At 37.2% G+C, this 26,325-nt stretch overlaps 1 protein-coding gene across 2 annotated transcripts in view; it reads left to right on the top strand.

Annotated features, from left to right (window-relative positions):
* Positions 1–26,325, top strand: part of SLIT3 (slit guidance ligand 3) — a 415,965-nt gene that overhangs the window by 249,771 nt on the left and 139,869 nt on the right. For both annotated transcript variants that reach the window (XM_080995211.1, XM_080995210.1), the window contains exons 7-10: positions 9,685–9,756; positions 16,152–16,315; positions 17,622–17,763; positions 23,611–23,682. In XM_080995211.1, coding sequence (XP_080851337.1) covers positions 9,685–9,756; positions 16,152–16,315; positions 17,622–17,763; positions 23,611–23,682 — 450 coding nt within the window. The remainder of the gene's footprint in view (positions 1–9,684; positions 9,757–16,151; positions 16,316–17,621; positions 17,764–23,610; positions 23,683–26,325) is intronic.

The raw sequence follows: 26,325 nt of genomic DNA, 5'->3' as shown, positions 1-26,325 counted from the left end.
GTAGAGTAATCTGTGAAAAATGGTAACTGTAATGTCAGCTTGGTTTTGTTACATAGCGGAGAAGTTGTGGGAATATAATATAATTGTTTCTTTTTCCCCAGGAAGGGGTACATGTTTCTTTTTCAGAAAACAAAGCAAAACAGAACTATAGACTTAAATTCATGTGAACTCTACATCTCACAGCATTTCACATTAAACTGCTTTAAGTATGCTGAGATAATGGAATAATATTAGGATAACTACTAATTAATTTATTATTATTAATAAGGCACAAAATAATTTTTACTAAATTGGAGCAATTTTATTGGAAGCTGCCAAGATTGGTAATTTAAGTACTTTATAAATCTTACACAGTTCCAAAAACCGTTCAGTCACTATTTTACAATGTAGGCTTTTTTGTACTTTCTAATAATATGCACCAAAATTGCTGTTCTTGCCGTTTCTGTATCTGTTCAAACCTACTTGTTATTTGACTGCATTTTGTCAATATGATTCCATTTTGATTATAGGTTTCCTCCCACTCTTGGATTAGTCTGGGCTGCCATCTTTTATCCTAATATATGTATTTAATATATGTATTTGGTTTTTTATTGATCTATATTGTGTTTGCTGTTACAAACTACTGGGCATAACTGATACAAAATGAGTAGCATTGTAATGTTCAAATAAGTAAAACTGATCAATAATCCTGGAGCCTTAAACAACTATACATTCATTATGATACACAGAGTTCTTGGGAAACCATGGGTGAATAGAGATAAATATTTATTAACTGGGTAACTCAAAGTGATGCACAGGTGGTGAGCCACTTTGTGAGCTTGTCATCGCTAAACATCATGCCACATGGTGAAGAGAATTTTACCACTATCCCTTTTCCTCAGCTTTCTGGTGGAGTACAGAGATATGGTAACATTTCTCCTTTTTATTTGGCAGCACATTACACTGTAATTATTACAGACTACCAGTCTTCCAAGTGATTGTGTAGACCAGAGCTTTCCAAACTGTGTGTTGCGACACATTAGTGTGCCAGCTGCGGTGTGTAGGTGTGTCACATGAATGCTTCCCGCACTCCTCCCAGGGCTGGAAAGGGGTTAGTTTAACCTCCGGTTTGCTAGTAAAACTGAATTACTGTGTTGCAAAATGATGCATGTATAAAAAATCTGTCACCAACATGAAAAGTTTGGAAAGCTCTGGTGTAGACACAGTGGTAAGTGGTTGCTGTATTACCTAATGAAACCCAGGCATATATAACATCTTGTTTTGGAATCAACATATAATAGTTTAGGATAAAAATAACAGAATTTTTTTCAGTCATGCATTAGAAAGAATGATTAAAGGAATTTATTAACATAAAACAGCCACTGTAGTGATAAGTGTCCTCCAGTCTTTTCTTCTGGAGATGGGACTGCTCTGTGATATTGATGTGTACTTACTTTCTCCTGGTCTTGAACTAGAACTGAGGTTTGAAGAATGAGTGTGATTAAATTAATCTCATTCTCTGTTCTCAATGAAGACATTTTCAATGCCGCCTTACTGATAGTGATCCATTGAGTATTCCACAGGCCACTTGGCTAAATAGAATTGTACTATTGTGCCCTGCACATAGGTTGTGGACTAATATTGCTAAATTGATTCATGTAAGAGTTTATGTGTTTCTCACACATGCACAAAGCAAACAGGAAACCATCAGAAACTTCAAAAGACTTTCCTTATTTCCAATATGCTCTTCTTTATCTTTAAATCTGCTTGTATGAGTCATTTCATGAAAGCAGAGTTGATGAAAAGGCTTCACCCTTCCACCCTACTCTCTTATTTTCCCTGGAAAAATGAAGGCAATGAAATTGGATGGGAACTATATCTGGGATGCTCTTAATGGAGTTTCCATTGCGCTTGAAGGATCAAAGTTCTAAGAGCAACAAGAAGCAATAGCAATTTTGGTGCAGAGTAAGAAAATGTCAGCTTTGAAAATGTTAACTAAAAGAATCAAACATGTTTACATTCCTTTTGCTCTTAATGATCTAAAGAACTCACTGGGGAAGAGATTTTTTGTCAAGCCCCTAATCTCATTAGCATAGCGTTCAAGTAGGGCTGAAGTGCAAGTTAAGTTCAATATGTGGTTTGCCGTTTCTTCTTTTAAATAGGAACTTATTTCAAAATAGGAAATGTTTTGGTAGTTTATTTAGCTCAGACCACGGGGGTGTTGGAAAAATATTTAACCGTTCCACCACATGCCATGGTCTAGATAAAAATCCCAATTCAGGAGTTGCTATGTCTATAGGAAGGAGGCTACTGTGTACAGTTAATGTTAGCAATCTAGTTGATCCTTGTAAGCAAGAAAGATGCTTGGAAAGTGTTGATCGTGAAATTTTTGAAATATTGTAATCATTGCTGTGCTTGAATTAAATTTATACAGCGAATGTCCTGTTTGAAATTGTTGGCTGCGACTGATGAGACTCCAATCTCCTACACAACCTGTAAACATTCCCTCTCAAAAACGAAACAATAGATTTATTGTAAGTAATGTGATCTTCAGATGAAATTGATAGCTTGTCCATAGCCTTTTAAACAAATTTGGTGGTTCTATGTGACTTGTAATAATCTGTATTCACCAATAGAAACAGAGTTTTACTTAAAGGGGAGTCATTACTACAGCCTGCTGTTAGGGGCTGCAAATAATGAATGCTCAGATCTGAATATAGGTGATCCTCTGTTAAGAAGCATACCATGGTCGTCCTTCTTAAGGCAGCCAGCTAGGCAAAATCTGCCTACCTTGTTCTAAGTCCTATAATGATTGATTGATTGATTATATTTCTCTGCCACTTTCCATTCAAATGAATCCCAAAGTGGCTTACAAACAAGAAATATCAAGAACATAATAGAACACAGGTACAGCATAAATCATATGATATAATTAACAAATAATCAGTAAAGAAATTATAATCTCTAAAATACTATTAACAAAGTAGCAACTAATAAATAAAAGTAAGGCGCCTTCATCTCCATCAGCTGCTGAAAAATTAACCTGCATTTTGTCAAAAGCCATCTCAGCTCACATAAATGGATGAGAGACAAATAAAGGGGGCACCTTTCCAGAAAGAATATAAAAACCTTTGTACTTCATATTGGATCAGCACACCATAACTAGAATCATCGTGGTTTGCCTATCAATATCTTGTAATTGTCTGGAAATCTCTGCCCAGACCCCATCATAGTCATTGGTGTATCTTCTTCCTCTACCTCAAAAGTTAAGATTTTCATTTTAGCATCATTATAACTTAAAAGAGTTCCATTGTACAATATGAACCTACACATCCCCATCTGCGTGTATGACAAAAGAATTGCATCATCTGCATAAAAAGCACTGATACACTCTTGTCTCCTAAATAAGATGGCAGGGTGGGGTAGAATTTCAGACTAGGTGAAAAGGGAACTATGTCACAAGAGGACAGAATAAATAACAAATGTGCTAATAAGTACACCTGGCAAATTTCCTTATTTACGTGACTGGGTCTAAAAGGTTACCATCTCAGATAACTCACAAAACCCTTGGGTTCTTCTGATTAACCTATGATCTGTATTCAGAAGAGCCAGTTTATGTCAAAGGCAAGGCCAGGATATGTAGTCAAAAGTTACTAAAAATCCACAAAAGCAGCCCAAGTGAGTGGTGTATAGGAGATGTACAGTATGCCCCCCCCAAAAAATTTTTTTGTACTAAAACACATTAATTGTAGAATTGCTACTACACAAGCTTGCTTGCCAAAAGTTCACAGAGAGCACCCAAGTTTCTAACTTACCCAAAAGATGAAAGTTTGTTGCTATGGGTGCTATGTGTTTTATGTATACTTTTTTGGCCTGATTCAAGAGGCTTCAAGTTTCAGTTTAAATATGCATTAGTATACTTGTGCCTGAGTCCCAGTGCCAGCCCTGTGGCAACATCAGCTGCATTAGGCATGATAAACAGAAAGGTGGGACATTTACTCCCTATTAATGTTTCTGGAGTGCAGACATAAACAAAAAAAATATTTACACAGCCTCATAAAGCAAAGTTGTTTCTTCACACAGTTAATAATTTACTCAATTCCCTACTTCAAGGTGTGGTGGTGGCTGCTTGCTTGGATAGATGTTTTAAGTGGATTAGACAAATTATGGAAGATAGGTCTATCAAGGGCTATTAGCTGTAATAGCTAAATGTTTAGGGACACCACTGATATACCAGATGCTAGAGACAAACGATAGGGGAATGCCATCACCCTCATGCCTGGCTGGTGAGCTTCCAGGAGCATCTGGCTATTAAAACAGACTGCTATATTAGATGGACCTTGGTCTGACCTAGCAGGCATCTTATATTCTGACAGCCAGATCCTGCATTTTTGACCCATATGTACTGTAAATATTTTTATTTATTTCTTTACACAATAAATTCCCCAGCACGACTTCATTCCTTACCTAGGGCTCGTAAAAGACAATTTACCATTCAATTAACTGTCCTCAAAATGTTAATTTCCTTTCCAGCCCTCATTTTTCTCAGTCATACTAGCTTAGACCAGAGCTTTTGCATTGAACTGTTAATGAGGGGTGACCTATAAGCCCCAATCACATATGCTGACCAATATCCCAGCCCAGATTATTCCTCTGCCAAAAAACTTCACCACATCTCCAAAGAAGTGCCGTTTTAAAAATGAGCAGCTGGTGCCTAGCAGCCAGTCACATTGATAAACCAACATGCCTATATACTTCATCCATATAGCGCTCCAGCCTTCAGTGTGGGGCTAAGGAGCAGGGGTTGATGGGAGTTGTAGTTCATCACCATCTAGATCCCTACAGCTGTCCTAAGGGAAGAAACCACAGTAAAATCAATGTACATTTATTTTTACTGTGGTGCTTTAGTCACAAGACATTGGTTCAGTGTGCTGTGTGTACCGAATAAAGAGTCTCTGCTGGCTGTTTGTCAGGTTTGCATATTCCTTTTAGATAGGTCAGCATTGTTATCTGGGGTATCTGTGAACATATATCAAGTAGAAGTGTTTTACTATCAATACAGCATTGCATTGCATAGAATTCTTGTTCCACTGTATTAAACTGAATTAATATTTTGTAGTAAATGACAAGAGGCATGAAAGTTAGTTCCTGCGAGTTGTGGAACGCTTCTTTTGCACCCAGATACACAGATAATACTGTTGGAGTCAATTACATAGTGTTCTGTGGACTTACACACACCTCTTCCAGAAATGACACTGAGGTATAGCAGTGATCTAATTGAAGGAGACAGAGGGAAATGTAACACTTGTTAGTACTACCATTGTTGCTGTAACTAATCATTCAGCCCCAAAGGTCTGTGTCATGGTTCCAGAACTACATCCATCTCTCGCTTTCTGTGTGTTTCACTCTCTCTCTCTCTCTCTCTCTCTCTCTCTCTCTCTCACACACACACACACACACACACTTACCACATATATATTCTTCATTAATTACAGGTCAAAAAACAGGCAAATAGCTAGACTTAAAAAGATAAAGGGTGCTGGCTATTAAAATACTATATATCTCTTGCTGCAAAATAAAATGCTTGTAGAATCATAGAATTGTAGAGTTGGAAGGGATTCCAAGGGTCATGTAGTCCAACCATATTGGTGTAATTGGTGATTTTTTTTTTTTTTTTGAAAAAGCTTAAACATAATGCTAAAGATTATTCTCTGTGGAGCTATATGTGCACAAGTGTAAAAGTGTAAGAATGGGAGCATTAGCAAATGAGTGGATCATTGTTGGTTTTTTTAAATAGGAATGTAAGGAAAAATGCCCCCCCCCCAAAAAAAACTTGCATCATTCTTCTAAGAATGACAATAATTTTCTTTGGGCACCTTTCTAAATATGACAGGTAATCCTAGAAAAGAGCATATACATACAGATACAGAGATGAATAGTTAGACAAGAAGTAAAAGTGCACAGTCTCTGTATTATCTCTGCACTGCATAGCCCTTGGGCTTGTGTATTTCTTTACCGATTAGAATTACGCTGAAGGCTGTAGTAAAGCCAAATGCCATACAGAAATAAGCCTGGTGCTTATTATCCAGAGGCTTGAATGGCTAACAGCCCCCTGGTAATTACACTAGATGCTCATTAGTGCTGAATAAGCGCTAATCAAAAATTTAATCTACCATATCATTTGTCAATTTGATTAGTTGTTTGTGGTAATTGGCTTTAGAAATCAAATGTAACAGAAAATCAGAGTCTATATTATATTCACAAACTAAAATGCTTTGGTGAGGAAAGGACATTCTCCAAATGTATATCCATTCAAAACCAGTGTAACAAGAAAACATCATGCATTTTTTATTGATGCAAAGCCATTTCCCTTGAGAATAAGACTTGCAGTGAATCTTTCCTTCGTGCTAAGAGGACACAAACCTATTTCTGTCACAGAAGCTGTAGCACGGGACAGATGTTTAGCTATTATTAATAAAGGTTTATATGATAAAATGGTGCCCATAAATTCATTGTAAACTTATTTTACTCAGCACAAAATTACACATCTATTAATATTGTCACCTGTCACCTTGTTTAATATAGACAATAAAAATAATAATGTTACTTTTATACCATAGTTTTTTCTGATGTCATAGCTGTAAAATTTAATTCTAGCCCATTATTCCTGTCTTAGAATAAATCCAATGTCAGGAAGATGTTGTAAAATGTTTATTATTAGAAAGTCATACGGCAGTACTCATGTATGCTTGCAATTTTTTTGTGTTACTTAATCCAACTAGGGGCACGGGGGACATTACTGGCATTTGTTAGAAGGTGTATTTAGGATTACAACTTCAGTCTTTCACAATTAAAATTTTATATTCGTTGCTACAGAGACTGTCTGGAGCCTTGCCCATTCGTTTCACAAAAGAGGGGACACTTATGCAGGCAGTCTGGGAAATTGCAGGAGAACTGAATCATATGGTGTCTTGTGTCCTCAGCTAACTTTAACCTTTTTGAGTTTGCAGAATCAATCCTGAGCTCTAAAGGGCTTACTTACTTACTTACTTACTTCGCCAAACCTTTATTTGACATTACAAGTATAGGCCATCATAAAACATCCATATATAAAAATTTAAAACATATATAAATAAACAGCCATGTAAAATATATAATGACAAGGATTTTCATTGGGATTTCTTCCCACTAAATTGTGCCAGCCACCATTCTAAGAGAGCCTATTGACAAAAACTCAGCCATCCTTGTAGTTACTTCTGGGTTAATGTCAGACAGATACTCTGATATTTTCATTGTGCCATGATGTTAGACTACTCAATAAAAGGGGATAGCATGTGTAGCTGGTTGTATAATGGACAGTAGAAAAAGTACAGTTCTAAAAAACAATAGAACCATTCCTACAAAGACCAAAACCAATAAAGCCATTTCAACAGATGTACAGTTGATATTCCATAAATGACTGGGTCATACCTCAGGGAAAGTCTGCTTAAAAACATCCTCAGTTGTTGCCTAAACTTTATGACACTAGGCATCTATCTAATTTTGATCAGTCATTACTGTTCTTCAGTGTTACTGATTTACAGCAAGAAGAAAAAATAATTAATGTTTCCAGCTGCTAATATTGGGACTTATTTATGAGTAGATGGTTTACTAAGAGAGGAGAACAGGAATACTATATTACATTTTTATTTTGGCCATAATTTCAGGAATTATGTTTCTTTCTCTTCTCTCTAAATGTTAAAATAGAAATATTCATTGCTGAAGGGACCTTTTCAGTACCTGTCATCTTTCAACATAATATTTGGCATTTGTGGGATTATTATTTTTAAAGTTACTCTGTTATTCCATACATGTTGAAGAACTCTGCCAGATCAGGTTTAATAACCATATACATTTTCCAGGAATTAAGCAGGACCAAAGAGAAATCAGATATTCCGTTCACTGATTCCTCCCCAGAAAAAAGTGCAACTGATTTGGTTCTATAACTTTTTCCACAAACCCATGTGCAGAATCACTTTGCCAAAAGTCATTTTGTCAGTGTAATCCGATTTATGTCTATTCAGAAGTAAGCCCCATTGAGTTCAATTGGACCTCCTCCCAGGTATAGGATTGCAGCCTTTAAGTGCCAAACCCTGCTTCAGTAGCCAAATTATAAGGATTATACTTTCTCTGAATACTAGGCTGTTGACAATACAGTACTGAACCTTGAACTATAGGTTGCATGCGTAACTTCAAGCTTCAGAGCTTCAGCTTTTGCTATGTACAGGTTTCAGGAATGCATATACAGAGTCATAGCAAAATGCAATTTCCAACAACACTCTGGGAGATAAGTTGTCCCGAAGCTGTTCTGAAACTGGTATATTATCTTCCAACATGCATTACACATATCAAAGAAGCTCTGCTTTATGGGTTATAAGAAGTGCATTTTAAACATCTACTAGTAGCTGCTCTTTCTGCACCTCAGAATAAACATGGCCTCAACTGGTATTTATTATATTTACGCTCAAAAGAGATGATACTTCAGTAATAAGAAGAAGAAGAAGAAGAAGAAGAAGAAGAAGAAGAAGAAGAAGAATTTATTATTTGTACCCCGCCCATCTGGCTGGGTTTCCCCAGCCACTCTGGGCGGCTTCCATAGAAACCAAAAAACACTAAAATATCATACATTAAAAACTTCCCTGAACAGGGCTGCCTTAAGATGTCTTCTGAATGTCAGGTAGTTGTTTATCGCTTTGACATCTGATGGGAGGGCGTTCCACAGGGCGGGCGCCACTACCGAGAAGGCCCTCTGCCTGGTTCCCTGTAGCTTTGCTTCTTGCAATGAGGGAACCGCCAGAAGGCCCTCGGCACTGGACCTCAGCGTCCGGGCAGAACGATGGGGGTGGAGGCGCTCCTTCAGTAAAATTATACATTTTAATTAAGTGAACAATTTGCAGTGATATAGAAAACCAAATAATAGATTTGCATGTACATATGAGCTATAGTGGCTAGGTAGGTAAAACCCATTATGTGGTTATATTTTCACATCAGACACAGCTGTACAGGTATACATTTGAATAGTGTGGGGTACCATAAGCTCTGCCAAACAATTTCCCCACCTTCGTTCATGTTCACCATGCAAAGCTCTCCTACCTTTTCTCTATAAAAATCCACCCATCACAGAAGTAGAATTTCATGTGGAAAGTAAAATCCCATTAGTCCTAAACCCATAACAGCTTGACCTAGAAGCAATGAGATGACACTCTTCTACTTGCTATGGCAATACTATTAGCCACCCTTTCTCCACTATGCACCCCTTCTGTGTGATAACAATTCAGGCATGCTTTGGTAGGCTGTGCACACTGTATATAGAGTTGCTCCTTCCGGAAACTATATATTTTTCCTATACAATTATTTGTTAAGAAGCCAAATAAGCATTACATCCAACTCCATACTTTCAAACGGCCACAGTGGAGGATATCAACAGAAGGTTTTAATTTCAATCTAAATTAGTGTTGTGCTTTTTTTTTTTTTTTTTACCTTACTAATATGAGTTAGAATTGTGTGTCTGTGCGGATACACTTATTCATATTTGCAATAGAAACACCTTTTTAACTATGTTGAAATTGTTTCTGTGCTATTTTTTTCAAACCAATTGTAATTAGTTTTGTAAATAGCATTTTCAAACTAATGTAAATGATTGTGCTTCTTTTCTTTTCTCTATAGTACCCTCAACAACAACAACATCACCCGCATTCCTCTCACCAGCTTCAACCATATGCCAAAGATCAGGACCCTGTAAGTATTCCATTCTGAAATGCATGTCACTTGAATTAGCACACACAGCATTTCAGTATTTTTTTTTATTTGATATTTAGCACATATTAAATAAATTAAATATAATGGGCTAATCTGAAAAAGAGTGCTGTGTTCTTGTTTTTCTTTTATTGAAATATGTGGAAGAAGCCATAACTGGAAGTGGGCTGATGTTGGTGGGGAGACCAAGAGCAGGGCTACCATGATGTTTTCATGGCCAGTCTTTATTTAGCATTTCCAGTTGCAACAGAAGCAGAGATTCCAGGCCAAGAAAGTGCAGGCCATAAGCTTGTACAGCTTGATACATAAGGCACCCATTCCTGAAAGTTAGGGGGTCTGGGTTGAGAGTTATTTCTTGGATGAGATTGCAGCAAGAGAGACTGTGCAGAAACCTTGAGCAATCCTAGGGCAGAGTTGTATAGCATAGTACTAATACTAACAACAAAAGCAGCATTTAAGGTGTAGTCCTATATAGGCATGCCTGTGACTAAATCAGTTGGGCATACTGATTCCACGGGTATAGAATGGCACTGTTCAAAGAGCGCTTATTTCAATAAACTTCATAACAATGCTAGAAGATATTATTTATGTGACCTAGATGGAAGACTGAAGCAACAAGAGTGGTTTGCCTAAAGCTACTACCAATACAGCCTTTGAACCTAGGATTTCCTGGCTCTTGGCATGCTATCTTAGCTGCTGTGCTGCTTTAGGAGATTGGTGTAGTGTGGAAAACTGCTCCTGAAATATTCTGAAACCTTGGCAAATTAGGTAAAAGCAAAGTGACAGTGGCTTGCTGACATATGTATATCCTTTCCTTGACATAGAGACTCTACAACCCAATAGGCTATGATATAGAATTCAAGGCACTCTGGCCTTTTCATTGAAGCATGAAATGGCCAAGGACACTGCAGCTGTTCACATCAGGAGCAGAAACTAACATTGTACATGAAAACTTGGTTACTCAATTTGTTGTAGTGAGGGCAGAGTCATTGCCCAAGGTATCAGTTTGGTGTCAATCTCTACTAAGCCTGAAATGAGTGTGTGCTACAAGACAATGGAGTAAACTGGCTAATGATGTGTCATGAACACTCCTACTTTTTGGCTACTTCATATGTAGGCTTTGCATCTTATGTTAATTAGAATAAATTCATTTTTTTTAAAAAAATAATCTGCAATTCCATTGCCTCCCATCTGTGTTGTAAAAGAAAGACTTTTATTATTTAATTTTAAAAGTGCTAAAGTCTCTTTTATGGGTTAGTCAAATATTATCAACAGTCATAGGATTTGCCTATTTCCCTCCCGGTGTGTTTCATTATGAAGCCAGCTAATCTAGGCTTGTGAAAGTTGTGACCTTCCAAGTCAAAAGCAACCTAAGGGCCACATATGCCAATATACCAAGGGATCAATAGATGTCCAGGCTTTATTGTGTATCTCAGACTACAAAAACAAATCAGAATCCAGAAGTGTTGTTGAGCACCTGGCAAGCTGCAGCTCATTGCTGAGGAACTTTTTTGTTTTGTAGATCACAAGCTGTACAAGTCTGATCCATTTGTAGAAGACCTGGTATTATAACCAACAGAGCTTTTTTACTATAAAAAAAATGTTTAGGGGTACTCTCATTTTCCTACTCATATTGAAATACTGCCCCTCAATGAGGCCAAACTTAGATTCACAAAATGTTTAGGGGTATGCGTACCCCCGGGCCCCCCCCCACAGAAAAAAACACTGATAACCAATATACCAGCAAAGTGACTGTTATTTGCCCATACTGACAGACGGCCAAATTTAACAGTGGTTTTTTAGTTGTATGTATAATATTTCCTTTTTTAAAGACAAATGCTCACATGAACTATTATTTGCATTAATTAATTAAAAAGTATTTTATATTTTTGAGCATTTCCCTTCTAATACCCTTGTGTCATCTCTTAGTTATTTCAAATCGATCAATCTGTGTGATAAGCAGACCACAGTGTCTGCTGCCATTTTCCTTTTAGTTTAATTTCAGAGATGGCTTTGTATGTAGCTCCCTGGAGACTTATATTGACTAATTCCCTTTTGCTGTAATTAAAGGGAAAAGGGGGGAAGGAAGTCATAAATGGAATTTAAAGGAAAGCTTTTATATTGAATTTTGAGATTTAACATTTTATAATGCTAACCCAAAATGATATTCTGGAAATTTAATTTAGGTTGTGACTAAAAGGGCACTTTTTAAAACTAGAATTTGTATTCATTCCCCTTTTGAGTGCTATAAATGTACTTCCATCAATTTTAAGTAGCATGTTTCAGTTCATGTATACTGCCAAATAATTTGCAATAGCCATCTAGGCAGCCCTGCTCTTTATGAAAAATAGAAGGGCTGGACTATAATAGAAAGGTTATATCTTTCATTTGATTTGTCATCTGTTTTGTTGCAGACATCAATGCCATCAGATGAATAAATTTAAGCATGCATGGTGGGGACAGATAGTATTTCCAGGTTCCTTGTATTAGAGTGTTATTGAAAGATGATTTCATATTTCTAAAATTGTTAGAAATGTTCTTCAACATGCTAGTTAATATTTCTACCCCTTTTAGCATTCCTTATTAAAAAATGTGTTAACCCAAGTGGATATTAATGGTCCTCTTGCAACCAATGTGCTTATACAGAAAAGATTGCCCATTTAATAGGACTTGTAAAAGTGTACTGCATGAATCTCCCACATTTCCCATGTTATTAAGCTGTGTGTTATCTGATAGAGACATTCACTTTAAGAAGACTTTCCTTTTTTATTCTGTTTGGTAACACTGGGACAGTAATAAAGAAATGCTCTTTCTGAAGCGGTGAAATTACTTTGCTAGGATGGCCAGGAAGAGCTTTCTGCCACTCTGAGACTTCTAAAATTTCAATTATGAGCTTTCCTTGTCCATGTTTGATACAGCACAGTTGATGAAAAATGAAGGGAAGCATATGGGTATGATTTAGTCCAAATTGGATTGATTATAGGAGTGACCCACTAGTTTCTATCCAGGCCTCTCATTATGGCTGAAGCATTCACTGCCTCGTAGTTGCTCAGAGCCATCTATAAACTACATTTAGGGGTATCCATATCGCAGACATATAATTACACTTAGCACATGTGTTAGGAAATACTGTGGGGGGCAAGGCCTATGTAGTAACAGAGCACCTGCTGCTCTCTGCCACATAAATGCATAGAATTTATAGTTGTTTACCATAGCCATTGCATACTTTATTTTTTTTATTTTTTTTTTGCCCCATCTGTTACATACATTACAGATCAAATTAAGTCACAGGTTTATTCTGCCTTTGGACATTTCAATTTTTAATATTTTAAGATCAGGGTGTAAGAAAGATATTTAATTTGAGTTCAACTTCTAAAGAAGAGAAATTGTGCAATACACATGTAGCACTTAATTATATTTTTGTGGTTGTTAATCTATTAATTCTGTGTTATGGGTTGTTGGTTTATTCTTTTTCTGTTATCCTGCTTCACTTTATTTTTTAATCCTTGTTCAGATCTGACAAGAATTAATTTGTATTGATCTGTTTCCCTTTTGATGAGACAGCTATATTTATACAAAATATTGCCCTGCATTCATTTGCCTTGTTTTCTTAATGTTGACTTTCTTGCTGTAACCAATGAATGAATGGTTACACATATATTTGTCTGTGTTTTCATATAGATTAAAGGCAGACTAAAAAGACTTTGCAACAATTCACACTTGTAATAGAGGCCTCTTAAATTACCTATTTATTTATCAAAGGCACATGGTTAAGGCTTGATAGATCCTCCCCCACATGGACTGCTCTCCAGAATGCACACTGTACGTTGCACAATTTTAGCACAAATAATAATGTATTTGCAGTTCAAAACTTGAGTCACTTTGGTCACTGAAAGGAGTAAAAGGGGAGAGGAGCACTTTTATACATCTTTAAGTCTGGTCGATCGAAGAGGAGGAAGATGGTTATTCCTTTATGATGAATCATTTCAGTCCTGTGTACTTCCCAAAACACTGACTCTCTGAAGCAATTTCTTAGAGGATATAATTGTTTAGGGAAGGTATGGCCAAACTTGGCCCTCTAGATGTTGTTGACCTACAACTCCCATCATCCCTAGCTAACAGGACCAGTGGTCAGGGATGATGTGAATTGTAGTCCCAAAACATCTGGAGGGCTGAGTTTGACCATGCCTTTTTTAGGGAATATAATATTACATCAGTTATTTCATATGTCTGAATGCCAATAACAGAATATTATCTTATCAAGTCAGCAGACTTGCAGTGCAACACTGCATGTCTGCCCAGAAGTAAGCCCCATCACATTCAGTGGGGCTCACTCCCAGGTAAGTGAGAATACAATTGTGTGTTTGTATCAGTGATGTGGTGGAGCAAAGACAGGCACGGGTGAACTGAAGCCACTTATTTCACGAGAGGAACACTAATGTCAACTCTTGGGGCACTATTAGACCATATTCTGTATGTTAAATAAACAAAGCATTTCTCGGAGATAAGCCCACCAAAGCTAAGTAAAGTAAATTAGGTTATATTAGCTTGCATGGCTAAGGGTTGCATTGCTACTTATTTTTTATACATTTCACACACAAAAATTATGACCAACATATTGCAAAATGTCACAAGGTAGTAAGCAAGTTTTGAGCTCATCAGAAAGAACTCTTCGTCAGACTGAATGTTCAGCAAAGCAGGGGTGAGGGGTGAAAAAAAAGCTGACTTAGTATTCAAACTATAATGTCTGCATTGGTGAAAATTCTAGAAAAGGCATGGCTATAGGAGTACTTGCACTTCGGAATTTACCACTACACCACTGCTTTGTACAGACGCTGACACAACTTTGCAATAATTAAGCACCACTATTATTTCTGCTGCCTGCACGTGAAGTAAAATTGATTAAGTATTCTTACATAGATAAACAGTTGATTAAACTGTAAATGTAGTGGTACATAACTAACCTTCTCTGGATTGGGACTAACATGTCTTTCAAATCAGAGCTTTACCTTGATATTGTTGAAACTCTTTACCTTTTGATGTTATTTTCATGAGTGTGTTGATTAAATTGTAAGTTATTTTATATTTAAAAGAATATAATGTTCTTCCATAGTCTTCAAGAAGGTACCTCTGTTGTAGTTTTAGAAATATCCAAATGTATTGAAATATTATCATTAGTTAAAAACCATATAATTACACTAGTAAACTATTTAACTGGTTAACAGCCATTAAATATTTCTAAAAAGTCATTTCACTATACAAAGACATTGCCTGAATGAAACTAGTCTCTCTCCTTGTGCCACTAAAACAAATAATTATCCAGTCTTCGATGAACAGATATGTGTGCTTTTAATAGTCTGCCCTGCAGGTCAGGCAACTTAAGCTTTACTGGACACAGTAAGTAAGTGAATTCTGGAAATTTCCCAGCCGAAAAAGGAGAAAAAAGCCTTGTAGGCCACTAGCAGACATACAAATCTAGAGACTGTCGGCTTAGGCGCCACCACAAACCCAATTGCAACTGTCTTAACATAAGGCTCTCTCACATTCTTAATTTATTTGAGAGATGGACTAGACTGTGTTTTGCAGCACTTTGTCTTTGTCAGTGCAATATGTAATGTTTGTCTGTCAAAAATGAGTGTTCTGTCCAACCCTGTCCTACTGAAATGACAGTATTGTCATGGGGACTTTGCTTTAATGTCTTCCTGTCATGACTCATAGAATAAAGGATGAAGTATTATTTCCACATTCTGGCTACCTCATTTTTCAAATATAGAACTTTTTTATAGACAATACAACACAAGGTAGCTTCAGAAGCTAATGAGAAATTACCTAAATTTCAGTGTATCGCTCATCACCTCTCTTGCTAAACTTAAGATGTAGGTATATAGCATCTCTTTGCATGTACGAAATTGAAGTTGAGATGACTTTCCCCAACATATTGAATTCTTCTATCCGCTACAAATTTCACAATCTAGTGTAAAAAAAAAAAAAGGGTTTGTTACAACATTACTATCTAAAATACATTGTTGGTTGTTTCATCTGGTATTTGCTTCACTTTTTAAACCATTATTTTAGTTTGTTTTTAAGCCCTATGGCTTATTTACTCAGAAGTACCATTGCATTCACTAGGACTTCATCCAATTAAGTGTGTATAGGATCGCACCCTTAATTTACCAAATGGCAGCATCATTATATCACTGAAAACCTGTGAAGTTTCAGTGCATTGAATACACAAACATTATTATATGACAGTGTACCGCAGTTGAGCTTCAAAATCAGTGCTTGCGATAAGACTATGCAAGAGACTAGATTGTTTTATTATGCCTCCATTTTTGAAGACTGCAGATCTGATGTGAATCTTTTTCTATGCATTCTAGACGGCTTCATTCCAATTATTTATACTGTGACTGCCACTTGGCTTGGCTTTCTGATTGGCTGCGTCAGAGGCGATCAGTTGGGCAGTTCACGTTCTGCATGGCACCTGTTCATCTGAGAGGATTTAATGTTGCTGATGTTCAGAAAAAAGAATACGTCTGCTCAGGTAGTATAAATTTATCATTTTGCTTTTTTCTGTTGTTTTCTACTGATGTTCATATTAAGCACTCAATAAATGATTCTAATGTTGCTCCTATTTAAATGCCACTCCTTGCTAGTTCCAGTTCAGCCATGTCCCAAGTAAACTGTGTAATATATTTTAAATCACTATGATTTGTTCAGAGTCCTTTCTGAACTGCTGGTCTGTGTTAACAATTCTGTACTTAAATTGTCTTTTTTCAGTTGTGGTCTCATATCATATTAATGCGAAAGAGTAATTAACAAATAATGGGATGCCTTTTCTCAGGGGAATGCCTTCTGAGCGCTATATCTGACTAGCATACAAATGGAATGAATAAGCAAGTGTATATGTAATGCTAGAGTTTAATTTAACACACAGTAAGCTTGTATGTGCATTCTGACTGATTGACTGTCTGACTGACTGACTGACTGACTGACTGAAGGAAGAAGTCTGCATTTTGCCCCTAGGTATTATAATTATGAAACTTTGGAACATGTAACCTTTCTTCAAGTCTCCCAACTTACCTGTTTTGGTTGCTGGTTAGATATGATACTTAAACATAGGTAGCATCTGGGAGAAGTTGAACAGACATTTAAACTTGAAATATCAGTTTTTTATTGATTGATAGAATAGTAGTTTTTAGGCCACTTTTAGTGTTCTTAGCTCTGGATAACTTTGAACCTCTGTAAGAGAACATTGTCTAAAGTGTTTAGTTAATCATAGACGATGTAACTCACTTGGGTACTTTCTTATTTTTAATGTAAAAGGGTAATAGGTGTGGGTTCCCCTGCTAAGGTTCCCTCCACTCCCTAGTTAGGAAGACTTGGGACAGTCTCCTTGCATTTTTGTTTGTTGAGTAGCATAAATGATTGGTTTTTAAAAGGGGAAACAATATCCTACATTTTCAGAACTACACTGTGGTGAAGAAAGTTTACAACTTTTTTTGGCTGCAAGCACACCATACATGTAAAGCAGATTGCTAGGAACTTTAGTTTATTCCCACAGACTACAGTCCCCAGCACTCTTAAAAAAGTTTAATTCTCAGGCTCCTTTAGGAAAGACACAATAAAGTCAATTGAATGAAGATAGGGTAGGTTCTGAAAACACACATCTCAGGTATTAAAGGCCAGGGCAAAGAGGTACATCTTCAAGTATCTCTCTGATGATGTTGTTCTTGTTGTCATCATATTAAACAATGTGGCAAGTAAGCTTTGTTTTACACTGATATAAATGGCAGATTATCACAACACCACATTTTAAAATACTGATATTGATTCCTTTTCTTTCCCAGGTTCACATGCTGAACCTCCATCCTGCAATGCCAATTCCATCAGCTGCCCATCTGCTTGCACTTGTAGCAACAATATTGTGGACTGTCGAGGAAAGGGCTTAACAGAAATCCCAGCCAACCTTCCGGAGAGTATTGTAGAAATGTAAGTGCCACTTTGGCTCTCTCTACTCTATTCCAGCCAAAGATAGAAAACTCACATGGAGCTTGCTTTTGATTTATTTTATTTTTTACCATCAGTTTATGGCAGTGGATATTCCGAAATTTACAGTGCAATCCTATTCAGAAGTCCATTGTGTTAAATGGATGATTAAGTGGGATTAATATTCCAATCTGAACTTCTATTGTAAAAGTTGCTTTTATGCATAATATGTGGTTTTTCAGTATGCACCAGGATGCGTAAGAATATGAGGCCTTTGGAATTTGCAAATTCCAAATCTTTTCACCCTGTACTAATATTGTGACATTAACTGAGAAACAATGATCATTTACACTAGCAATCTCCAATAAACTTACAAAGAACAGGTTCTATTCAATGAAGTTATCCATTAATGCAGAATGTCTGCCTCTGCAACAGAACTGTCTCTCCCCATCAGCGCCTCATGTGTCCCCCACACTCTTCTCAGATCTGTTCCAGATGATAGAGGGAACCTCAGAACAGATTTGGAGAGGGCATAGAGGGCATGCAAGGAGAAGTGAAGAAGAGGATGTCATCGTAACAAGACAATATTATTTGATGCAAGCCATTATTATTATTATTAGTAGTAGTAGTAGTAGTAGTATGCTGCCCTATACCCGTATGTCTCACTGTAAATGAATCCAGCATTGCTCATCCTTTGAAACTCTTCCCCTTGCCCCTCTGTTATGGAATTTACAATGAGTGGACATCGGAAATATTTCTGGTTGTGGTGCCTAGAATTTGGAATAGACTCCCAATCACCAGTCTTATTTTGGGATTCAAGATGACCTTAAGAGATTAGAGAACTGGGCCAAAACTAACAAAATGAATTTCAATAGGTACTAATGCAAAGTTTTGTACTTAGGCAGGAAAACCCCGCTGCACAAATATAAGATAGGGGACACGTGACTTGCCAGCAGTCCATGTGAAAATGATCTATTGCAAGTTTAACATGAGTCAACAAGTGTGATGCAGCAGCAAAAAAAGCTAATGCTATTCTAGGCTTCATTGATATAACTATTGTGTCCCAATCAAGGGAAGTCATAGTACTGCTCTGTTCTGTCAGACTATACCTAAACTACTGTGTGCCACAATTTAAGCTGGATATTGAGAAGTTGTGCAGAGGAGGATGACCAAGATGATCAAGGGTCTGGAAACCAAGCCTTATGAGGAATGGTTGAGGGAACAGGGTATGTTTGGATAAGAGGAGACTGAGAGGAGATATGATAACCATTTTCAAATATCTGAAGGGCTGTCACATGGAGGATGGAGCAAGCTTGTTTTCTCCTGCTCAGAGACTAGGACCCAAACCAATGGTTTCAAGTTAACAGAAAGGAGATTCTGACTAAACATCAGGAATAACTTTCTGACACTAAGAGCTGCTTTGCAGTGGAATGGAAGGTGGTAGACTCTCCTTCCTTGGAAGTTTTTAAGCAGATGTTGAATGGCCATCTGTCATGGATGCTTTAGTTGAGATTCCTGCATAGAAGGGGGTTGGACTAAATGACCCTTAGGGTCCCTTCTAACTCTTCAGTTCTATGATTATATGACTCTATAGCATGTAGATAGAAGTTTAGAAATATTCATGAATTTGTGCTGCAAATTGAAGAACTTGGCATTCATGGCAATACCCCAAGGCTCCAAAGTTCAATTATTTTACTTTCACAAAAGAGCAAATTTTGGTTTATCATAATGTATGTGAAACCTCTGTTTTTAAAAAACGTCACTCAAGTACTTTCTGCCTAAGACTTAGAGAATAGGGGTCTGGGGTTGGATTTTTAGTAACATGTGCCTTACTGTTTCTGCATATGACTAAATGATGGGAACATCGAAAAAACGTTGAGATCTGCCTTACAGATAGAATGATATGCTGCAGCTGTACTACCAAATGCTGAAATTGAATTTCATCGAAATCAAATATGACTATTGTTGCATTTAATGTGTATGCATCTACATTTCATCTGCTGGGAGTATTTTTTGTTGTTGTCATGGGGGGGGATCTAATGAATAGCAATAGGAACATTTCATTGTGCAGTAATATGTCCTTTCAAAAAAAAAATCATTTGAACTCACCTTTAGAAAGTGCAACTTTATTTTAGAGTGCTGCAGTCTCATGCCTTTTGTGGATTGTGTTTTCCTATGTGGACATAATTATGTGATGCCATTATTAACTTACTTGGTTAGTTGGTCTTCTATCCTCCCACATGGCTGGGGAAGGAAATATATTAGTATCTCAATCTGTGCATAGTGATAGTGAGGATCAGATATGCTCAAATATATTTCCACCTGCCTGGTCCCATTTTCACAGTTCTGGAAAGACAGCTAGTAACTTGGAGCTTGCCAGAGAGCCCTCAAAGTTAGGACAGGAGCGGATTTACTGTGCCTACATCAAGCTACTAATAGGCTGTACAATTTTACAACTGTGTAAGTTGTAATTGATTTCCTGCCTTCAATTTAATAAACATATTTAAATTTAAATATTGAAATATGACAGTATTCGAAGGCGTGGTAGGTTGCCATGTAGTCATTTACTACTTGATAAAGACATCAATGCAGAACTGGAAGAAAGGCACACTTGGCATGGTTCCAGCGATATACCTGACATTGTGGCTCACATAAATCACTTGCCTTGGGAAAACTGCTGATTCTCTGGGGCAATGGGATTCTGCAGCAAGCCTGAACACTTTGCTTTATGAAAAGGTACACAATGACAGCTATTGTCTCCTGCACATTATATATTTCGCTCACATTGCCTTCATTCAACCCACCACATCCTCCACATTTGTCTCAGTAATCATTTATTTTTAAATTTTCTACTTGTTCTTTGGGGTAAGGGGGATTATAGGGATATCAGTAACCAATCAATTTTCTTTTCTTCCCAGCAGTGGTAGCCAACCCCTTCTGTACACTTTCCCTCTAACATAATTTATTTATGGTTACCAATAATTTTACTTGCTCACTAGTAGCATGGTTGGCTGGATCAGACTCATTTCCTGGCTCTTAATTCTCTCTCCACCATGTTCTAACTGTTTAATTTTTTTTCTGCCACATTGGGGAAATTACCACCTTACTCTCTGCTGCTACCAGAAGCGATGCACCAATAGGTGGCAAATATAGTTAATACATACTAAAATGGGAATGTTTGGTGTCAGAAGGTGAGCTAGCAGGGGTAGAACAGACATTATAGTGATGGTTCCTGCCTTCTCTCTCTGTGCCAGTTCACACTCATGCACATTACTTGATGCCTTATCATATAATGACTTAAAGGTACATGTGTGGACTCCATTTACCAACATTCTGCTTTAATTGACCACAGGTGATTTGTTATCATTTGAGATCACAAATTCAAACACAGTGCTTTCCAATGGAAAACTTTTGTTCTTTCCACAGTGGTTGATATATGATAGCCCATTCAGTGATGGAAGTCATTAACATATGCTGCAATCCTCAAGTGTTGACAGTGCGTGTCTGAATCACTCCTGGCCCCTGCTGCATGCAAGAGAGTGGATGCTACTCTATAGCCACTCTAGAGCCAGTGTGCTACTCTAGAGCCAGTGTGGTGTAGTGGTTAAGAGCAGTAGTCTCGTAATCTGGGGAACCGGGTTCGCGTCTCCGCTCCTCCACATGCAGCTGCTGGGTGACCTTGGGCCAGTCATACTTCTTTGAAGTCTCTCAGCCCCACTCACCTCACAGAGTGTTTGTTGTGGGGGAGGAAGTGAAAGGAGAATGTTAGCTGCTTTGAGACTCCTGAAGGGGAGTGAAAGGCGGGATATCAAATCCAAACTCTTCTCTTCTTCTTCTTCTTCTATTCAACTTCAGGCTGAAGAGATAATGAGCCTAATACATCCTGGCATTGCACAATGAGCAATTAGGTTTCTGCTCTGGAAATGCTTCAGCAAGGCCAAATACACTGATATCATCACATCAGGCACTGTGGCATGTCCACTTATCCATACATGCACATTTGTGTCTTCTGCTAAATCCTTGGAGCAGACTATCCCTTTGATCCTGCTTTGCCTTCCTTGTTGCATCAATTACAGTACATAATGTACTGAAAACATGTATTTAATTTCATCCCCTACTTTCTCTAAAATGTACTTTTAGAAGCTGTTGTCTTCCAAAAAGAGACCATCTAGCCATGTTACCCAGAAAGGTGCAACCAGAGAACATGACAAGCTTGCTTACTTATTTTACCAATCTGGCCTACAGGTTATTCACAGTTTCCTACTATGGAAGGGATGAGCTCTGACACTTCCAAAAGAGAGCACAGCACTGCTTGTTAATACAGTGGTGCCCCGCAAGACGAATGCCTCGCAAGACGAAAAACTCGCTAGACGAAAGGGTTTTGCGTTTTTTGAGTCGTTCCGCAAGACGAATTTCCCTATGGGCTTGCTTCGCAAGACGAAACGTCTTGCGAGTTCTTGCGAGTTTGTTTCCTTTTTCTTAAAGCCGCTAAGCCGTTAATAGCCGCTAAGCCGTTAATAGCCGCTAAGCCGCTAATAGCCGTGCTTCGCAAGACGAAAAAACCGCAAGACGAAGAGACTCGCGGAACGGATTAATTTCGTCTTGTGAGGCACCACTGTAGAGCAAGGCTCTCTCATTTGTAGACTCCACTTACTTGACAGCTAAAAATTATCAGTACTGATGCCTCATTCTTTTTTCTGTCCGGTTTAATGATTTGTCTGTGTTACAAACAATTAGGCCACAGTAACATAGCTGTTAGCTAAGATGTTGTTCAAACTGGGAAAATTATAGTAAGCTGCTCACATTACCAAACTTAGTAACATTTCCCCCTTTTCCACCAGCTGGAACCTACATTGATATGAATGTCTAACTTAATCAGCAATCAGTATTACTCTATATGGTTTTGTTGCTCCCAGTAATGTGATCTGGTTTTAGAAAAGCTGTGTTAGGTACTCTTTTTATATATACATACCTGCATTGCAGTCTTACCATGTGTGTGAAGTGTTCAGGTGCCAGCTAAGGAGATGACAAAAAGTGCTGAACCTTGAGATTGATTAGGACAGAATTCCAGGTGGGGTTTTGACCCTAGAAGATCATTTGTCACCTTAAGTGCATCTTTCTTTTTCCTTGCTGTTTTCAGCCATTTTGTTGAGTGTCTGGTCTAAGCCAGAGCATACACGGACTTGCTCTTAATGTTCAGAGAAATATCTTTGAATCCATCAGGCTGCTCTGCACTCTCTTCAGGCTTTGCTGTTTTATTAGAGAGAGTGAAGGAAATTGCTCTTGTCCTTTGACCTGAACAGTTGTTGAAGCCTTAAAAATAAAGCTCCCAAAGGGCAAAGTAGCTGTTTCTTGGCAGAATAAAACAAATCATTGAATTGTAAGACTGGAAAGTACCTTCAAGGGCATCTCTTCACACAGTTCACTGTACATAAACTATTTGAAATAGTTTATAAATGGTTGTAGACTACATTAAAGACAATTCTTGTTTGTGCTAAAAGCTCAGAGCCATTCTGGACTTTTCCTGGATTTGTTTTTAACATCTGGCTAGACTTCTGTTGGTAATAAGAACAGGGAAAGTAATATTGACAATGAACTCATATTACTATTTATAGAAAGCTTATGGGATAGTCTACTCCTCCCACACCCCCATCTTTAGAACACATGATGATGATGATGATGATGATGTCTGCTTTGTTTTTGCCTAGAATCTTGAGAAGTTTTAATAGCATTTAAATATTTGTTTTGTTTTTTGTGGTTTTAAGTGTCAGGTATATTTAAAAATTAATACTAAAGATTTATCCTGTGGCTTTGCCTTTTTGGCATTAATGTGTTTAATTCTCTTTGTAGCCGCTTGGAGCAGAATTCTATCAAAAACATTCCTCCTGGAGCTTTCTCGCAGTACAAGAAATTAAAAAGAATGTAAGTATTTTAAGTAGTTTAATACAGTATATAAAATATTTTCAATGCTTGCAGCTGATAAGCTACTTTCCCGTGAGGCAGGCAAATGGGCAAGCTGCTATTTATGCAACTGGAAGGACCTCCAGAGCAACATGTATCATAAGGGCAATAAATATCACCTGCACATAGGCTGTTCTTGAATACAATCAATCATACCAGTTCATGTTCTTCTAGCTTTTACTTCAGGACCAGATCTGATCTGAAAGCAACAACAATAACTAAGTTGCTGACATGAAAGAGGATAGGAAAACATCTCATGAACATGTAGAACTGGATCCAGCTAATGCATTTGTGGCACTATCAGTTTGATACCAGTGCATATGGTATAAGGCCCATGTGAATGACACCAATAATATTTTTCTTTAGGACAGTGTGGGTAACAATGCATGACAGTTAAGCCATTAATAACAGCTCTATCTGCTTCTATCACATTACTGTCCTTATCATGAAGTGCATTTTCTTGGAGGAAACTGGCTTATGTTTTTCTTCCTATTTCTAGTTTTAAGCAACTGGCTTAGAGCTGAAAAGACAGTTCTTGTAAGAGCAATTTGCAAATACATATAGTAATATTGTGCTTTTTATGTTTGATAGGAAATAGATTTAATCTCCATGTAAGTATAGTGAGGTTGGGGTTCTTTTTGTAATACATCTATGCCAGTGTTAGCCTGGGAAACACTCAACAACTTCAATACAATTACGTACTTTAAATTGCTGTCAGTAGTAAAAGAAGGCAAAGCATGGCTAAGTTTATGTTCAAATCTACTAGGAAAATGTCAGAGAAAGTCACTAGCAGGCCTGCTGGTGTTTCATTTGGTTTCAAAGCAATAATACATACTTGATGGTGAATGGAACAGATTCCAGATTTTTTTTTTTTTTTAATGTTGGAACTTCCTGGGACTTAAGCCCTGTTGACTGTAGTGGGGCTTATTTACTAGAAAATGGCCATAGTATTATGGTGCACCTGCAGAAAAAGATATGTAGGTCTGGCTACTTCAAAAGCTTCAGCTTTTCTGAAATTACCAATCTCGGGCTACTTTGCAGCATTATAAAGAAACCCTACTGTTTATGAATAAGGCTGCATATGGTACCTCATATACTATGACTGATACACACACCCAGCATCTAAGAAATTCTGCTACTGCCAAGAGACTCTTCTGTGGAATTGGTTGCATTCTCTTCCAAGTTAACCTTTTTAGAAGGATGACAGAAGTGATAAAACAAGCACAGCAAAACAAACAGAACTATTCCTCATTTCTTGTATTTTCAGCATAGGCAATATATTATTAGAAATCAATTCCATATGAATATTACAGAACAGAAATTTCATGAAATATTTCAGGAAAAGGCTAATCTATATCTTATAATAGATAAAAAAACTTTTTAATAATTTAAAATCTGTAAACCAAAGTATAAAATATTGAGGTTATTGTAGGTGCAGATTTCAGGCTGTCACAGACACTGGGGTCTGTGTTAATAGTATAGCATGCTTTGCTGCTGCACTATTATAATGGTTTAAAAGCTACAAAATTGTGTGGTACCAGGTGTATGTCAAAAAATCAGGCCTGCGCATATGCTACTCAATATATACAGTATAATTACAGGTTGTGGAGATTGCTTATTTTGTAAAGAGATTTCAAAGGTTGTCTGAGAATAAATGCAACCTTTGAAATTATTGCAAATATGTAGGGAGCCTATCTCAAAGAGAATAAAAAGTGTGTGTGTTTTACAGTGGTAAAATTGAAAATCAAAGTTACAAAAGGTGGTATTCTCATTAAATCCCCAAACAAGAGTTTTATTTACAAACTTGTATGGATCTAAATAAATTGCTTCTGTTCTGTAATAATTCTAAGCTGTTAGTGTAAATTTGAATGCCAGTTAACAACACTCTGTTTAAAAACTTTTAACCACTGAAGTGAATTTAAAGAGTGAGTCTTTTAAACTCACAAGAAGGAGAAAGGGATTGACGACCAATCCTTATTAAGGAACAGCGAATGGGGTGGCAGAAATGCAATTATAATGAGGGATGATCTGTTTATTGCAGGGACTCTACCAGGTTGGCCATGTGTCCTACTTTAAGAACAATCCTCTCTTTTGAAGGGTTGTCAGGGTACAATTCTCTGTTTGAGGGTTGTCTAGTTTAAGTCTGGTTTAAAAATAAATATTCATTAAAAAAGAGAACAGGAGCACTGAAGTTGTCTACTGACAGCAGCAATTGGTCAGTAGACTGAATTACACAAGTCACCTGATGTCCTCCTCACTATACTGAGATGTATTGTATTTCTGTTTAAAATATAATAATTATTTCTAAATTTGCATCTGTATACCCCATATGTAAATTTTATGCACATTTGTATCCTTTTGTGTTGGTGCAGATTTTCTTTTTGTTAGCAATGCATAACTATCCACCCTATAGCTTCCAGCACTCCTGTAAGTTAAAGCCCAACCTCCCAGTACCAGGGAGAGAGAATTGGCTTTTCACAGTGCAACACATACTGCTTTACCATACTATTTGTTTCTTTTATTCATGTTTCTTTTATGAGTTCAAATATGAGATAAAGGAGCTTGGAAACTTAGAGAGTTCCTTCCCTTTTTCTGCCTACCTAT

This window comes from Podarcis pityusensis (genome assembly GCF_964106645.2).
Source record: "Podarcis pityusensis genome assembly, chromosome: 2".
NCBI classification, from domain to species: Eukaryota; Metazoa; Chordata; class Lepidosauria; order Squamata; family Lacertidae; genus Podarcis; species Podarcis pityusensis.
The sequence above is the reverse complement of the archived record's forward strand: the minus strand, read 5'-3'. Positions and strand labels throughout refer to the sequence as shown.